The 20,338-nt window shown below is 26.2% G+C and overlaps 1 protein-coding gene across 2 annotated transcripts; it reads right to left on the bottom strand.

Annotated features, from left to right (window-relative positions):
• Positions 1–3,159: 3,159 nt before the first annotated feature.
• LOC113559314 (epidermal growth factor receptor kinase substrate 8-like protein 2) lies at positions 3,160–19,519 on the bottom strand. 2 transcript variants are annotated; one of them, XM_026964990.2, is made up of 15 exons: positions 19,327–19,519; positions 18,703–18,944; positions 10,373–10,459; positions 10,237–10,304; positions 9,918–10,156; positions 9,700–9,840; positions 8,994–9,171; positions 8,339–8,504; positions 8,144–8,264; positions 7,821–8,056; positions 7,530–7,695; positions 7,260–7,447; positions 5,700–5,997; positions 5,192–5,374; positions 3,369–3,512 (listed from the first exon to the last, which is right to left on the bottom strand). In XM_026964990.2, exons 3-15 carry the CDS (start codon positions 10,423–10,425, stop codon positions 3,369–3,371), a joined length of 2,181 nt encoding a protein of 726 aa, XP_026820791.1. In that variant the 5' UTR covers positions 10,426–10,459; positions 18,703–18,944; positions 19,327–19,519. The 2 variants fall into 2 exon arrangements, with proteins under 2 accessions (XP_026820792.1, XP_026820791.1); XM_026964991.2 differs by having other exon boundaries at positions 3,160–3,512; positions 18,703–19,518.
• Positions 19,520–20,338: the final 819 nt, after the last annotated feature.

Raw genomic sequence — 20,338 nt, forward strand, 5'->3', positions numbered from 1 at the left:
GTTGTGGTTCAAAAAATATTTTGCCAAAAAAAAAAAGATAAAAACCAGTAACAATTATATAAATTACGAAAAACAATAAAGAAAATATATTATTAGGTAGTCCACTAATAAAAAAAATTAAAAAAACTTAGGTAACACTTTTTGATGTGTACATGTAATTCTTATCTATGTTACCATAAAGTCCAATTAAATATTTGTTTATGTCATCAACTTTGAAACCGCATTCAAACTACATTTAGAATGTTGAATAAGCATTTATAAATATATATTTTATTTTTATACATTATACGGCGGGCTTAAATTATTTGAACGGCGCTGCACTCTACTGAACATAAATTGATAAAATTTGACAAACAAAGCAGATCAAAAAATCTCCAAGTATCTTCTAGACATCTATACAATAGCATCGGTAATATTTGTGCTATACAAACCAAGTTCAATCAAACGATCAATGGCGAAATTGCTTTACTCGTTTTTCTTTGTTCTCCATTGAGTGACTTACAGTCCAAAGCTATTATTTGAAAAATCTAACGAAATCACATTAATTACCTATTGAAACTTTCATAATTTTCGGTGGAGATAACAAGTGTATATTTAGATTTGAAATAAACTCATCGGTTCAAAAAGAAAATACCTACCTAACCATTTTCTACGCATTGCATCCAATGACCGACTTGTTATTGTAGTGGGCAATACACAGTGATATCTGATGAAAATGGTCGGTAGTCTGGGTATTCTCTTTGGAACAGATAATTTTTGGGAATTTCAACTCGCTTTGTTTACAACAATACAATTTTAGTAGGGATTACGATTGAGCACGTTCTTTTAAATATGGTATTGGCAGTGGCACAGTGCAATGAATGTATTGATTTTAAATAGATGTTTTTTATATGTGTTCACATTTATATGTAGAAAAAATGATTCAATTTTCAACTCTGGCAATGTCTTCTAGTAGGAAATTGGATTTAGCTGGTAGGAGAGGCCGAAATGTCTAGTTTTTTTCAAAATAATCGAAAAAAAAACTAATGATAAGCTAGAACTTTAGAATTTACTTTCTTTATGCTTCTCAAAAACAAATGACCATATTATAGATATTTGAATTTTTCATCAAATGTTTTTATTAAAATTGTCTATGTATGATAAAAATAAATAATAAAAAAAGATGAAAATGTAAACAAAAATAAATCTTATGCTCACATTTTGCAGATAATACAATTGAATTTAAACAATTTTTTAAAAAATAAACAAAGATTATTTAAAGATATTTTTTAAACCATTAATACAAATACTGTAAATAGAAAAAACACTTCTAATGTTCATGAATCATACTTAATTCAGTTTAAATTTTCTCCAGACTCCAAAGACTTACTAGATATATTTTTTTTTTTTATGGTAATTTTTCTTCGACTTATTTTCCCACTATCTTGTGTAGCAACTATCAAGAAATATTATTAAAACATAAATTAGTTATACAAATGATAAATGATAATAAATTAAGTGTTGATTCTATATTTTCAATTTTAACTATCAAGGTAGTATTGTAAGTAAGTACTTCAAAATAATAAAATATAATATAAATATTTTTTGTTTCCAAAATGAAGTGACTGTAGGAAGTTAAGAATAAAAGAACTAAACATTTTGTTTATAAAAAGTAAAACCTTACAAATTGACAGAAATAAAGGGTTTATATTTGTAAGCAATTTTTTATTATACATACAATATTTAAATGTTAAATGTTGTCTATAAGTACACTGAATATACATTTAAATAGAACTTTAAAAAATTGTTTATACAGGAGACCAGAACAATTAATTGGCAAGTTGTAAATATAAAGTTATACCTAAAAAAAATTAAGTGCTCATCTGCCTTACTAATTTAGATATGTATTATTGTGTTAAGAATACCAAGTTACAGGAAAGTGATGAAGTAATGACACTAGTAAAAGAAATCTAATAAATAATAAGAAGACCATGACATTTATTACTTCATTGTACAAGTTATATTAATCTCTTTGGTATTTTTTATATAAAAAAAAAAACAATATTGAATTATTTTCATGTGATTGGTTCAATAAACGTAAATGACAAAATAAATTTTTCAATATTTTTTTCATGCAATGTTAAAAATGCTTAATTTTCTAATTTTACATAATTTTTATTATAACCATGACCTACATATAATATAAAAATATAAAATACACATTTAATATATAGGTTACCTGTTGATATATTTTGAAATATATATAATATTTAAATTAAAAATAATATAAAAAGTTTATATATATAACATACGTATACATAACAAAAATAAAACATTTGAATTTGTTCTAATAACAATATTATGTATATAATTCACTATGATAAAGTTAAGTAGGTACAATTGGATACTAAAATAATAATCATGTTTATTTATTTATTTTATACATTTTTAATGTTAAATATTAAACGAAAATATTTAATGTTTTGTAGGCATATTAATAATAAAATAATTCGCTAACATATTGATGCCTACATTGTATGTTTACAGTTGTAAATATTATATAATATTATTATATATTAAGTTTTAATAATGAAATATTATTAATTTATGTGCTTTCTTTAACAACTTAATTAGACTTAAAATTGTATTTAAATGTATATAAAAGAAGTATTTAAATACCCAAAACTAAATGACAAAAGTAGGTATATAAAATATGTCAGAAATAAATGTAAAAAATCATATTATACAAAATTTAATGATTTTCAATCAATTTTAATTGGCTTTAAAATAAAATTAGTAAAAAATGATTAAATTACATTTTATTATATTATTGTTATAGGTAATAATTTTAATATTTGAATAATAATATTGTTTAATGAATTAATTAAATATGTTATAATACGTTATAGACTATGTTTAAAAAAAATGTACGTTATTTATTTACATAAAATGTTGTAGGACAATAAAATGATACACATAATGCTTTTTACATTTTCAATACTAAAATAATTTTTCCTATTACAATATAATTAAGTCAATAAATATATTTTTTATGTATTTTCCAGATTAAAAAGAAAATCAAACCCCTATAATGCTATGATACAATTTTTGTATTTAAAATGTAAAGTACCAAAAAAATGAAAATGATTTAATAGATTAATTATTAAGAATAATATAAATGTATATGAGACAACAAAATTGATTAAAAACATAAACTCAACAATTTTAAAAATCATCAAAATGTCTTAACAACTAGAACTTGCAATATGATGTATATTCATAAAACAAATTTGATAACAAATAAAAACAAAAAAAATGATCCTTTAAAATAAAAATATAATATAGATTATGTCAATCAAGGTTTATTGATGTAAATATTTTTCTTTTTATTAAAAATAACGGAATTCTCCTTTTTTACCAATTCGTTCTTTTCGTACCCAATCAGCCGGTGCTGGAACTGGTGGTTGTACAGAAGTACTTCTGGATGGATCAGAACTCATGCTTTGATCAACAAATTCACTCTTTATAGACTCCTATAAAGAAATATTAATTATATAGTTACAACAAATAATTTATTAATATAAAGTATCTTATATTTATATTATTTCAAACTATGAAATTCCTAAACCAAGAAGCTCTAAACATACATATTTCAAAAACTAATTAAATCTGGAAATTATTATTGGTGTACAGAAATCGTACAATGTTGGTAAATAATACTGAAACGAATTTAAAGAAAATTAATAAAAGATGATTAGTATACCAATTTAAGAACTATGATATATATATATATATATATATATTACATAAAGATATCTCTATAGACTAAATATAAAAACTTTAAATATAGATCATGAACCAAGACTATAAATCATAATTAATTGTAAATTAATAAAACTGAACTTTTCTATAAATAATGTGTACTTACTTAAATTTTAATAAGTACATATTATGGGTAATATTTATTAACAGTGATCAAAACTTTATGCATTTGCATATTTCTTAGGAAGCTGCATATTAAAAATCTGATTCAATACATATTAGTTTCATTTAGTAAGTGCAATTTAAATACAACAATTGATGTTGCATATTTTTGCATATTTAGCCAAGTTTTCATGAATTTGTATATTTAAAGATATTAAGCATATTAATACATATTATATTAGTAAATCATTAATATAAAGAATTTTAAAATAAAGAGCCGCTACACATCATTGTATCATCTATATTTTGAATTATGCTATACTGATAATTGATTTCAATTTAACAGTATAGTATATGTATGGGGGGCTCTTTATTTTATTGCTGTGTATACGACAAACGGTTGTAGAATTGAATAATTGAAAAATGTACAAAAAAAAAAAAAATGTATGCCTACATTTTTTTAATTTTTTTTCTTCTTTAGTCAAAAGCAATGTCATGTTTTGAGGCCTCTACCCTTGATACAAGATTGTATACAATACTTACTCTAAAATATGTCAGTAAACTAATACAAACATTAAATATATGCTAAGTCAGCTTAACAAAGCTCAAAGATTAATTATACAACTTAGCATGAAAAATATAGATGAATCTTTTTTTTATATAATTGATTAATTTGGACATTGCAAGTAAGTAATGTAATATCTGGTACCTAGTGTATTTTACACAATGATCATTGTGTCATTCAATTTTTTTTCATTAACAAATTAATTTAATATTATATTTATTATGAGTTATGGCTGAACAGTGTTTAGTAACCAGATTCATTAAATTAAACCATCCAATAAAACAGAAATATTTAGAAATAAATTAGTACATAATAAATACAAAAAATGTATTTTAAAATGTCAATGTAAGTTTGTAAAATTATTTATCAGAACAATTAACTGAAATTAGTCAAATATATTATTTTTTTAATAATTAGTCATTTTTTAAGTTTATTCCTGTATAAATACATATTTAAAAAAAATAACTGCATATTGTACTACATTATAATATTGCATATTTAAGCTTTTTTTTATTGTATATGCACATATTTCATTATTTTTTAGCGCATTAAGTTCCAACCCTGTTTATGAACAAATATACCTATACTTATCAAGATATAAATCAAATGTTAACAAGTTATCATGAATCATAGCGATATGTAATTGTAATTTATGCAAACACAATATTCATAAGGTATTATAACAGGTATTTATAACATTTTTGAGCAACAAAAGTTACTTACTTGTGTGTAATTTTGTGATTGCGAAGCTGATCTTTTATCATACCCTTTAGCATACACTGGATTTGTAAATATATCATTTGAGTCCAGCATTGGATTAAATGGTGTAACAATGGTATGAGGTACATGAGCCACTTGTGAACGGTTATTTCGGGCTTTCCACCATTTTCTACTATCGTCCAAAATCTAAAGTTAATGAAAAAGTAGAACTTACATGAATATTTAATACAATCAACATTAGATAAAAGGAAATTGTTTTAAGTAGAAAATATATTTTTATCTTATATTGATATTCTTAAAACGTAAAAAAGAATGCAACACACTTTTAAATTTTTTGTAAAAATTGTTTCACGTGAACAATATTTTCTGTGCAGAATCTATATTGTTTGATTTTTTCATACTTACATATATTCTGTATTAATAATATGATACAAACTACAACACGCTTATTTTTTACAAACAATTTCTTGGTTAAATGTTAATAAGTTAATATTTATTATATTGAACTTACTTCTAACAATTCACCGCGTACAACAGATAGTTCCTTATCATTATTTGCTGTTCTAGGATAAGTTACTTGGACTATTTTCACACCTCGAGCCCGCATGTCTTCTAACCATCTAGCTTGAGCTCTTTCAAATCTCTCACTTCCCGGTCCATTTGCATTATTACGCTCAATCGAATCAGCAGATATGTCACTGCGTGCCGCCATATTATCTGCACGTTCTTTATCCATTCTTGGTGGACTATGAAGTGATAGTGTATTAAAATCAGGTTCAGACTCGCCTTCCAAACTGTGTGAATCATCTCTGAAAAAATATCTTATCTCAATAGTGACAGATAAAAGGCATTTATTCAAGGAACAACTTAAATGCATTTAATAGTTATTAACTATTATCCAGTAGTAAATTTTTCTCTTTTTTAAGAGGATATCAGTGTAGTATTTGTTTTCTCCTTTTGACCCTTGCGCAACATAGAACATTTTACATTCACAATAATGACTAACCATATTCATTTCTCAAATTAGAGTGAAATTTTCTTGTATACATTTTAAAGATAAGTTTACTATTTAGGACATCTTATAAGTATTTTATTATATTTTAATTTTAAAGCGAGTTATGAGTATTTTAAAATTGTAAATTGTTTATACATCTTAAAAAATTCATAACTTGCTTTAAAATTAAAATATAATAAAACAATTATAAGATCTCCTAAATAGTGAACTTATCTTTAAAATAATTTTTAAGAGGTCATTTCACTCTTATTTAAGAAATTAATATGGTTATAATCAATTAGCATTATTCTGAATGTAAAATTTGTTATATTGCGCGTGGGTTAGAGAGATAATAATTACTACGCTGACATACTCATGTAGGGAAACAATTATTTAAAATAATTAACTACAATTTACTTTAATCAATTTTACTATGAACCTACCTATTTATTTAAAATATTTTGGTTTCTTGAATTTTACATAAATAAATAATGGACTCTCGGCTATAGGCACAAATAGATTTGTTTTGTAACATTTTTTTTTTGGGGGGATGGCATTCTTTTTTTTTATTAATCATATTCTTTCTGTGTGAACATTTTTGGTATATCCTTTTGCCTTATACTATAAGTTAATATATTATTTATAAGTGGTTTATAATAAATATGAATGTACATTAATACATATATATATATTTAATCAATAAATTAAAATTGTATTTTAATAAAAATTGTGTCTTGAATTATATATTTCCAATTTATTGTGATTCTTGAATAAATAACAACATCGCTTATTATATTATATTGATAATAATCAAATTTAAAAAAAAAACAGTCTTACGGCATACTTTTTCTTAGCCAATATGTTTTATAAAAAAAAAAAATTGTGACTTATTATTGTTATTCAACATATATTTAGGGGAGGGGGTTATAAAAATATTAGATGAAGCCTAGCCTTAACCTAGTTACCCCAATATATGATCCCATCAAAAACTACTGACTTTCCTTGAATAACCAACAACTTTTGATTGAATATTATTTAACTATTACAATTTCTCTAAAAATTAACAATCTAACTTACCTATCATCTGGTCCAAATTGCTCTTGATGATGACCAGAATAATTACCACTAGTGTTAAACGTATACTGTGGTCTAATGCCCATCATAGCTGACTGTTCGTGTTCATATTCAAAATAGTCACTACTATCATCGCCAATCCCAGCATGTTCTCGATCACGATGGTGATATAAAGTGTCACGTAATTCTCCCTAAAAATTATCATAGTTTGAATATAAATAAACAATAATTAAATTAAAATTTATTTTCTTAAATAATTTGTTATAAATTTACCTCAGGATTTGAGTTTTTAATTTCTTCTCTTGATTTTTTTGATTCAATTGCACCGGTAGTTGGAACGTTAGTTAAATGATCATCAGAAACTGGAATCGGATATTCTGGCGACCACCCATCCATAAAAATTGGATGGTAAGGAGCCGCATAGCCTTTCCATTGTTCTCTGTCAAAAATGATTTTTATAATTAATTATAAGATTGTAAAATATTTTAATAATGTCACAATGAAATAATTATTATAATATTATGAAAACATAATATAATAGGTATTTTAAAATATTAAAAATACCTTGGTATAAGCCAAGCATCGCCTAAAGAATGCCATAGTTCTGTTTCTTTACTGGTTACACAGTTCATCAAAAGATTAATTGCATCCCTTGTGAGTAAAGGTGATACAACTCTAGATGGAATGTTTGGTTTATATTGAGTGTCGTGAGAAGCATCAACAATCAATGCCAATGGAGTGAATAAAAAATGTACAAGTTCTGGAGCATTTGGGTCATGAATATGAGCTTTTAGTTTAGCCTAAAAAGTAACAATTACTAATAATAGTTGATTTTCAAATATATAAATGCAAGATTTTTTTCATCTTTATTATTATCATGCATTTACCAAAAGATTAAATGACAGTTTGAATTTTTGAAAGATATCAATAAACTCAATTTCTGGAGGTGGTTTAGCTCTCATTGTAAGCATTCCATCACCTATGTCCTTCTTTTTAGATTTACGGTTCCTTTTATAAAATAAAACTATAATTAGTAAGATTACATATCGAAAAATATAGATTAATAATACTAATAAAATTACCTTCTCCGGCGTTCTAGTTCTCGAGATGCAGCAGCAGCATGTTGTAACCTTGCAATGAATTTCTCAATATCATCGAAGCAGTGATTCAGTACTATAACATCTCTCTCATATTTTTCACTAGAAGTCGAACTTGTTTCATCATCAACTCGAGTGATATTATCAGAATCTAAAATATTAAATAATTATATCTCAAAGTATTTTACATATATTTAATTAAAACTAATCATTAATCAAATAGGGAACATTTAATAATAATACATAAATTTTACTAGATAATAAAAAACTATCTTAAATTTATTAAGTTTTATAGCAGTATGTAAATTAATTAGAAAGTCAAAAGCTGTAATTTGAAAAATAATACAGATATTGTAGTGCAGTTTTTTCAATGTAATATAAAATGAAGTTTTTTTTGAAAATAGCCATTTTATAGAGTTATTTATTTGCAATATGGAGAAAAAAACAATTTTGAAATCGTTTGAATTTTGAATTAACAAAAGAAACTTTTAACTTTTTCTAATTTTAGACTATTGTAAAAGATAGGCTATTACTTGTTTATTACATTTACACTACAATATCTGAATTATTTTTTGAATTACAGCTACTAACTTCAATTTATTTACATACTAGAAAAATATTTAAAAAAAAAAACACTAACGATGAGCAACAGCATTAAAAACAGACACTTGTTCTCGCACACTGACACCGTTTGATGGTGGATTTGGTGGTGGTGTTGGGGGAGGCGGTGGTACATGTCTTGTCTTTCTATTAATTCCTTTTCCAGACCTCAGAAGCTTTAGATCGTCAACTAATTCTTGAGCTGGTACACTTTGACTCTACAACATACCATGGTCAAAAATTTAAAAAAAAACTGATATTGTATAATATGATCAATTTATTTTCAACTCCGATAATATAACCCTATAGGTAATCATTTTCCAAATAAAAACAATGATAAATGGTAATGATCTATTGATAATTTGGTATTGCTTAATTAACTTATAAATGCAAGAATAAAAGTCTTATATTTGTTATTTTTAATTTTTGATACATGTATGAACAAATTAAAAACTATTAGTTATTATTTATTATCAGTTTAAAAATATAAGTTTAAATTATAAACAATAATAGTTGAAGAATAATAAATATTCTTTTGGTAAAATTTTAGTTCAAATTACTTCCAATAATTTCATTTCTAGTGTTATACATAACATAGAAAATTATTCTTAAAAAAAAACTATTGTTATAATGGTGTATATATTGTGGATAGTATAATAAGTATTACCTAAATAGTAATATTTTTTTCTATAAAATTGCTATGAAATATGTAAAACTTATTAAATCCATAATTTATTATTTCTTACTTGAAATATGTGCATCTCTGATCGTGAATCAACTTGACCAACTACAAATACTAGAATATTGTTATAAATTTCCATTGGATCGTTACTAGTAAAAGCAGTTGGTTCTTTTACTAATGAAATTGGAAATCGTTCCATTACAACCTAAACAGAAATATAGTGATTTATTTAAAAAAAATAATATAAATATATTTTGTAGACATCTATGTGTTTTTACTTACACCTGTTTCAAAATCCATTATCAAAACCCAAGATTGATCAAGACGCAGTTGCATTTTTTGTGACCAAATACCGTTTGATTTTTCAAGATGCAATAGTCTCCTCATGCCATCAGCTGGGTAAACTATACCAGTACTTTTTGAAACCGTAAATGTGGCTAAATGTTCGATTACATAAGTTGGAGCTGAATTATTTTCATCGCTGTTCCTCTCCTCACCAGCCATACTTTGTTGGCCTCCATCTTAAAAATTTAAACAAAAATGATTAATTCAAGTGGTCTAAATACTTAATTTTTAAATGAATAATATGATTGTTTATTACCTGTTGAATACCCATTTGAATTGACGCTGTTTCGATGGTAAGGCATTATTGGTTTTTCGTTTAGCTCTCTGTAATATAAATATAATTAAATTTTGATATTTTTTAGAATTACATATTACAATATTTTGAAATATACCTTTTACTATTATTTCCTGGTTGTTGCATCGACATATCTTTCAATCCAGGCATTTCTTAAGGCAGTAAATTGAGGCAACATCTAAGCCTAAAATAAAAACATACAAATTAAATATGTATTTATTACAATATAACTAAAAAAAATTAAATTATTATGTTTAAATTAATTTTAATAATATTATTTATATACTGTTCGCAAAATGTAATATTATAATTTTATAAACATAGTCTAGATTATAATATTTTTACAATTTCTTAAATATAATACAGGGGGAAAATATTTTTAGAAAATGTATCTTTTACTTTTTTATCTATAAAAATCAATATATTGTACATCTTAACTAAATATTTTGTATTTTATAATGTTTTAAATCGCTTTTTAAATAATTCATTGTAGTCTGTAGGCAACTGTACACAAATATAAATAGTCTACATAAGTACAATTATCCAAATTATAAATTATTAGATTGTACTTATATGGCTAAGTGCTATATTTTCTTTTTTTTACATATGTTTTTAAAATGTTTAGAAGTATCTACTTAGTTATAATTTATAACAACTGATAACAAATTAACGTGTATATTGTACACAAATATGTCTTAATATTTATTAATTGTTATAAATTTAGGCCCAATACAAATTAACAAATCTATTTAACCATTATTTTTAGTTTAAAGTTAAAATTATAAATGACTTATAAATATAATTATTATTCAAACTTAAGATTTTAACTACTGAATGATATAAATAATATAATATTCCCTTTATCATTTAATCTATAATTTGCAAAACTTAAAGGAGAAAAACTTAATTGAGAAGCAATTTTAAACATAAGATACAATTGATAAGTTTGACTATTTGAGTAAAATTGGATGGGCAGTAAGGGTAGGAAGATTGAAATTGAACATCAAATATGATACTCAAAGTAGTCAATTTTTTGTACCTACAGTTCAGATTTATGCAAGTGAAATCATACTACAGGTTCCTATAATGTACGGTTATATAAATTTTCTTATATAAAATAAAACAATGTAATGATGGTGGCTATTGTGGTAATAACTAATAAGTAATAACTAAGATCAGACAAATAAGATCAACCTATTATCAGAATTACAAATATATAAGTATGCACTACAATAGTAACATACTTAAATTACTAGGTATGTAATAAAATATCAAATTTAATCTTTAAAAAAAAAAATCGTAAAAGAGTAATTTAGACTTTACAATAGGTACCTAATATAATTTACAATAACATAGAATCCACATAATATTATATTATTGTGTAATCCCAGACCAATAATATTTCCAAATCCCGATATTTATCCTCCTGCGATTTAGAATAGGAGACTGTTATTTCGATTTTCGAGTTGAAGTAATACGGAAGAAATTATATTACCTTCACTATAATTTCGATAATACTAAATACCCATGTATAAGGATATATAAAATAAAAAATTATTTTTAAATATATTTAAATTATTTTTTTCTTAAATAGATTAATATTATTCTAAACGGCTGTTTATTAAAAAAAAAAGATCAATAAACAAATTAACAATAATTATATTATTTTCCGATAAACAAAGTTTATAATATATTTTAGATTTATAAATAAATAATAATCGTTTACATGGCTATTAAAAATATTAATAAATAAAATATATTATTATTATATAAATAAAATATTTTAGGCTGGTTTAAAAACAAAATTTTATTTAAAAATTCGAATCAAATAAAATATTTGTAGATACTACATAAATGTTATAAGGTATAATTATTTAATAACCAATATAGATCCTTTCATCTTTTAAATAAAATTATCAGCTATACCTTATATAGGTAGTTCTATAGTTCTATACTACTTTAAATTATTTATTTTCTTTTTCGTAAGACACCGACATCTGAGGAAACTAATTTCGCATAATTCAGACAGCTGGCCTTGTTTATTGCTTAAAACAATTCGTCATATTAGTCATTAACTATTAACAATTATACATTTAACTGCAACTGCAATAATAATTCTTTAATACCTACGATAGTATCTGATTCTTTCACTTTCTTTAAGATTGTATAGTACTCGTAGGTTTCTTTGAATACTGAATTATAGGTTTTATACAATATACATCCATTATCTATTTCGGCACAAACGTTTATAAATTCAGTGTTTTAAAATTGAAATACCCGGTACAGTCATATCGATGTATAGATACGTTTTTCATTAATAAAAACGTTCATTTTTTTTTCTTCAATTGCATAGGTATGTAGGTATTTACTATTTAGTATTCCAACGCCCATTAATGCTATTATACCTAACTATCGTAATCGTATATCTAAGAGAATGTGTAATTGGCATGCCGTTTACTATCGTCACCCATCCGGAATGTAGCTATGCTTGACACGGTTCAACTCTAGACCTGGAATACATATTTTTATATCTGAAGTATATAACCAGTTGGCCGCTGTGCCATGCAGGTTATCTACGTATTATACGTCTGCATACCTACCTACTAGTTTATGATAATATTTTGAAATGCTATTTTCTTTCAAAATCTCGGGTACAAAATATGTAAATAATATATTTTCTGTAAAATAGTCCATGCTATATAAAGCTCATTTTAAAATACAAATCATAATAAACAAAATAATAATGTATATATAAATTATTATTTTATATTCATATAGAAATGTATATATATTTTAGAGAATGATAACATATTTTACACCTATGCAATACCTAATTATTTTATGATATTATATTATTATTTATTACAAATAAAAAAATACTAACATCAAAATATAATACTTATCACACGCGTTATAATTTAAATTAAATTGGTTAAATATTTTTCATTCATTAATTATTCATTATGTTTTCATTCATAAAAACAAAAATGAAACAACGAACGAGCATGTAATCATTGTAAACAACATTTTTAATAATTATTTGTACTCTACGTCGTTATAGACTTATGCAGTTGTTTTGAGTTGATGGAAATGTAGCGAACAGAAAATAAGATAACAGATGCTAATAAATGTTCTTCACGGATTAGTTCGCATTTGTCACGTACAGATTTAAAACAGGCATGCAACTGAATATTGATTGATAAAATATAAAATAACGGTAGTCACAATATTTTGTTAAATGACAGTGTTATGAATAAAATTTAAAAAGTATGCGACGGTTCACAGACGTCGTAATGTAATATAAGTAGTTTTACTTCAAGAGGTGAATATAAAAACTATATTATACATATAGGTAGGTATAAAAACATGCTTTATTTTAAAATAACATAAATATTTAAAAATTACACAAGTTATAAATTACATGTTAAAAATTAAATATTTATTTAAAACATATGGCTACATGTGCTTACATAAATTAATTTTCTTAACATTCATTTATAATAGTTAGATGTACCTTTTTAATATAGACATGAGAATAAAATCTGTCTGTTTGATTTTTTATAGAATTAGATATTAATTAAATTAATAAATAGATAAGGTATACGTTTGTTTTTTTCATTACTTTATTACAAATATAGGCACATACTTAGTTATTTTTTTTTTTTTTCGTTAATGGCGTTTTTATTTTCAAGAATTTTCGATACTACAAATGGTCTTATAGGCATATAACTGCAGGTATTAAAATTTCAACGTGAATCCGTTGAAACAAATTAACGTGATAATTTTTTTTTAACTCACTGGTATATGCAACATAATAGTTAAACTATTTGTTGGAATACATTAACTCTCTTGTATTCTTATGCAGTGTTGTGCCATTATAATATTTTTTTTCTGAATGCGTTGCCAACAAATTCCTGTGCGGTCGTACTATTAAATCAGAGGTCATTATCATTGCATTGCATTTAATCGAGTAAGTACAACCACCAACTAAAGTACGATTTACTTAACATTTAGTTTAGGTTAAATTTACAGAAACTAATAAGATTCTAATACATACCTACTTGTGAAAGATTATTTTATAACAATTAATTATAGAAGGTATAAAATGTGTCATTGTTTTTTAAATGGATAGTTTGAGTTATAACATGGAAGTTACACTTACAATTTATTAATGTTATTTGTAGTATTTGCATATGATTTGTAATTTGTATCCAGTTACATATATGTTTTTAATATTTACGTATTGTTCTTCAGATGATACATATAATATTACACATGTAGTAGTAATATTTTAACATATTTCATGATAATATAATAACATAACTATATAGTACATAGCTTATCTAATATTTTAGCCCTCTGCAGTATTCAATTAGTATGAAATTAGTTGAAAGTTGTGGACGAACGTTATTGACGAAAACTGAAAATTCGAGTCTACAGTAAATCATAAAGAGAAATCGTTATCGTAAAAGTGTTTTTTTTTTTATCGGAATTTATTAATCTTCCCACCCAACAACTTTTCAGCTCTTGGATTTTGTTTTTGAATATGTATCTATTGATTAATAATTAATAATAATATACTATATTATACGTTTTTAAAAATTAACTTTCATTTTCAATTGTATTTAATTGATTAATTTTTGAGGGCCTAAATATATTTAAAAATTGTTAAATGTATTTATATTATTATAATAATATAATAATTGTACACTCAGATGTTTTTTTCTTAAACACTGAAACCAACCAATGAAAAAAATAGTTATTACTTTAAATCATCTACCATTTAACTAAAATATTAAATAATTTATCATGCTGCAAAAGTACGACGTAGGAAGTAAATTTTTTGTGTTTATTTTCTTATCTCAACAATCAATTATTATTATTTTTTATCTTACATAACTTATATTTAAAAAAATTATTTAATTAAAATAATTAACAACTCAGTCGTCTTATTTTTTTTTATCTAATTATTTACCCTCCTATATTTGTAATTAAAATTAAATTTCTTATGTTTTCACTTCAAATTTTAAATTACAAGTTAATTATAATTTTACATTATATCATAATAGTTAGTTATCTAAAAATGCAATAATAGCAATTAATAATGATTAGTGAATAATAATCGTAAATTCGTAAATCAAATTACCTTTAAAATAATATACCTACTAAAAATTGTTGAAAATAATGTGATAAATCGTGAATAAGAAAGTTTAAAAATTAAGAACATAGGAACTATACATAAGTACTTATGAATTATGACTTTATAAATTATTATTCATTAGTATGAAATATTGAGAGTAAAATATGTATAAATATGATAGGTAAGTTTCGATTTTCGATCAAATTTCTTTTATTAGTTTACACGTCATGTGATTAAAGTAGACTTTATACATGAGTGAAATACCCGTGTTAATGTTAGTATACACTATATAATTAAGGTCATAAAATTTAAAACTGATTAAATTCAGCTAATATCTATTAGATATTGATTTAAATAAGTTTTCAATTAATACTAAATGTATATGCAACAAGTGCAATATATATATATATGACTTTATATGTATCACTTTTTAACCTGTATGATCAGTTGCTTAGCCTTATATTTATAATTGTTGTATTATTAAATTGAACTTATATGGAATCATTGAAATGAGTGAAAAGGGTAGCTTCCATCAAATTATAGTGGAATGGAGCAAGCCACATTTACAATATCGTTGTTTGCAATTCGCATCCCTTAATTGTTATTAAATATTTAAATGTATATAGTCAGGTATATATACTGTAATATAATACTAATTAATCATATAAATCGAAATTTTTGTTTTAATTAGTATTTGTAGCTATTAGTCCCTAACACGAAATTTCTAAAAAATGTCTTGCGTGTTATGTCTACTTTATACAGGCACACTTTTGTGAAATATAATGCAATTAAATAGTTTAATTCATCTATTCATTAATTCAATAACCCAAACCTAGCATTCGTCAATAAAGCGCGAGAACGAAGTGAACATCATAATTATATAGAACTTTTCACGCTTTACCATATACCAATAATATATCATGTACACTGTACAGCTTGATAAACATTTCCATTTTATCCTCGACATACTGTGGGATAATATGATAATGAACTCATACAGCATAAAAACACATTCACATTCACCCGGCCGAGTAGGATATTTATTTATCTACATCCTAGGGCTATTTGGATTTAGTGTATATTATCATACATTTAAATTTAAACATACCTATATACTTTAACATATTATAACAAATATACGAATATGTTATATGTAGCATATCGACGAATGGTTATTAAATTTATTCTTATTTCGTGACGAAATTATACGTCGCCATACGCATATGTAACTACGCAAATAATCTTCATACTGTATACTTAATAGGATAATATAGGGCCCAAAACAACTCAGGTCTCAGATCCATAAAAAATGATATGTTAAAACTAAAATTGGACAAATAATTATCAAAAAGAATTTTTCGCTAGATCATATTAGTTTAATTTACCTAAATACATTTAAACTATTGTTTTGGAACTGCACGTATTTAAATTATTTATGTCAAAACCTTTCTACCGAAGAAACTAGAAAACAAAATGTTTTTAAAAAAAATAGGTAGTTTTGTGATTACATTAATAAAACTATTTTATAATTATTATATACTTTAAGTACCTATATTTATTTATATTTTATATATAATAGTTACAGCTGTTCTTGTGATATACCGTTCACATCTCTTATATTGGCTATACCCACAATGGATAAACATTATACATTGCAACGAGTGCCTACCTATATAACAGACTTAAGATACGTACCTAAATACATAATATCGAACAATAAATATTAAATATTGTGGCGTATTATTAAAATTATTATTACTATGCTGCGAAATGACTAAATAACAACATAATAATGGATACCGAAGGTCATCAAAATGCCACACCTATATGTGCGCGGATCGTTTTGACATTCCAGAACGTTTTTCACCACGACATAATGCATACCTATATAATATATACATCGTAACCTGAATGCGTGAATACAATATTACATTATACGGCCATATTCAGTTGGATTATAATACAATATATACATATATATATTATATATATTTAGAACATATAGTATTAATTAATGATAACTGCAATAAAATGCGTATTAGGTAAAGGCGTATAGTTACGATTAGATATTTACTATGCAATCCGTGTCATTAGGTCCTATGTCACGTTTTCGCATAAATAATCGCAATGTGTACGTTAAATATATAATATATGTATTATAGTTGGTTCTTTGTTTATATGCAAGTACCTGTATAACATATTGCGTACACCCAAATTAATTTTGATCATTCCGCATAGATAAAAATCGATTATTGGCCAGTGCAGTACGTCAACGGTTAAGTAACGTATTACATATAAATAAATAATATGTTTATATTAAATCTGGGACACCATAATATACAATATTCAATAACCTCTCTTGAACTAGAATTGAACAGCCGAATCGTTGAAATTTCGAAGTGACGCCGAGCAGACACGCATATTAAATAATAATAACTCCGTTGAAGTCTCCGAGCAGGTTTTTGCGATAAATAGTACGGAAAACGAGCATATGTACGCATATTTGTTTGCACGTTTTTATTATTTTTATATTATAAAATGAATACAATATTTTTTACTTATCTCGATTTTGCGGGTAATACAAGTGATAAGCAATTTGATTTAGCTCAATGGAGTTTTCATCCCATACGTGTATAGTACCAATATTAATAGGTAATATGGCTAGGATGTACCTATAATACTACCTACCAGATTAATAATAATGAGTCTTACACCTGTTACATTGTAGTTACGTCTAATCTCAGCGAATATAAATACATATATATAAAATACATGATCGTGTACTGGCATAATCCAGTGAAAGGAATACTGCTGCGATACTGTTGTTGCAGAAATTTCCGTCGTACAGCATACGCATTCTATCGAAACGGATATTATACCTATGGTTTCTACCTAGTCCCTATCTGTATATTTGTCCAACTGTCCCTATAATATTATATTTATAAATTATTTTATTGATTATACTTTGGATACCTAATTTAAATAATAATTATACGATTTTCGTTTAAGAAATAACACAGAAATCTTTATGAATAATACGTCGAAATACGTTGACTACACCTGCATACACCTCTAACCGATTTGCGCACATGATTTATATTACAATACCTACACAACAAAAACGAATCTAACATTTTTATTTGCTATTTGGAATTTATTTAAGTACCTATAACAACTTATATAGATATATAATAAGTTCGTCTACAACGTCTGACATTATAAACTAGTGCTTAAAAAACCATTAAATCCACACTGACGAATTCGACGGAATCGCAAGTTTTACGTACCTCGATAGCGACGACCAGCAGCGGCGATGAGACAAACATGTGTGAACTGATATAAAATATCTATAAATCTGGATCTATAGATCTACTGCAAAGACACACGCCTCGAAAGTAGCAGACAGTTTCTACTATTATACATGTATTTTTGCAGTGGAAATTCGTTGTCGTCGTTACGCCGTTGATGATGATGATGATGATGTGCGATGTCGCCTCAAGTCTTTTCGGTCCACGAATTTCCCCGACGACTGCGGTAAACAATTTGCAACACTATAATTTAGTATACCGTTTGCGATGAGGATACTAGAGATATTATTTTTTATTATTTTTCATCGTCTGTCCTCCCCGAGCAGACGGACGGCGCGAATGGGCGAAAGAGATGGACGGAGAGAGAGTGCGGGCGGCCGTATTGTTTATGGTAACTATATAATGCCTATCTGGCTGGCTCTACCTACAATATAATGTGTACGCAATGAATAATACTATTACGATATTACATCGACCGTCGTCCGTCGATGAATAATAACGATCGATACGCGCGCCACGAGTTGGAATAATAACAATAATAATAATAGCGCGGAACTCTCTTCGTATATAATACGATACTGGTAAAACAAATTGTTACCTTACCTACAAACTATCGGCAACGAAGACGAATGCACAGAGTAACTATACGGATGGTGTACAACGCGAGAGATTCCGACGGATTCGGCGACTGTACTGACACGGGAAAAGAGAAACACGCACAGCGGCGGCGGAGAAAACACAAAAACGCGAAACGCGAAACGTCGGCCGTCGGCGTGTGCGTGCGCGTGTGCGCGCTGTTGCAGCGGTTGTGAAAGCCGCTCGCGACCGTCGTCGTCGGAGTGTGTGTGTGTGTGTCTGTGTGTGTGTGTCTGTGTGTGTGTGTGTGTGTGTGTGTATGCCTATACCTACACCTGTACAGCTCCCCCGAGTAAGTACGATGACGATGATGACGATGACGATAATGATTAATGACGATGATGATGGTGATGATGACGATGACGATAATAATAACACGTACCAACAGCAATACGCCATACGCGGCCGGCGAGAACAGGTGCCCGTCCGCGGTCCGCCCTACCTTATTGCTGCAGCGTTGTTGTATTGTTGTAGTCGCGTAGCACGCTCGACTCCGGTTACTGGTTATAGGTACTCTATCTACCTGACGGCGAACGGCCGCGTCACGATACTAAATATTATGTTATATGTTTCATACATATCATACACACTTAGAGGTACCTAATCCAGCCACCTGCAGCTGCAGCTGGCTCTATTATAGTACTTACCTACCGACCTACCATACGTAATTTTTTTTTTTATTATTATTATTATTTATTGATTTCGTGTTCTATTTGAGTGATAGTACTGTCGCCGCCACAGTGCGACGTACTGACGTGTGTGGCACGCACATGTATACGGTCACATGGGTAGGTACATTGAATTGTAGGAAATGATGAACCAAAAGATAATCAGACTGTATTAAGAACACGTTTTACCGGAAGTTTTTTTTTTTTAGTTAATTTTGACAATAATTAGATACTGAGCGAAGCGATAAATGTACATGGCTGTTATTGACATGTATTATTGGTTTTACAATATTATGTATAGGTAAACTTAT

Source organism: Rhopalosiphum maidis, chromosome 3 (assembly GCF_003676215.2).
Source record: "Rhopalosiphum maidis isolate BTI-1 chromosome 3, ASM367621v3, whole genome shotgun sequence".
Lineage (NCBI taxonomy): Eukaryota > Metazoa > Arthropoda > Insecta > Hemiptera > Aphididae > Rhopalosiphum > Rhopalosiphum maidis.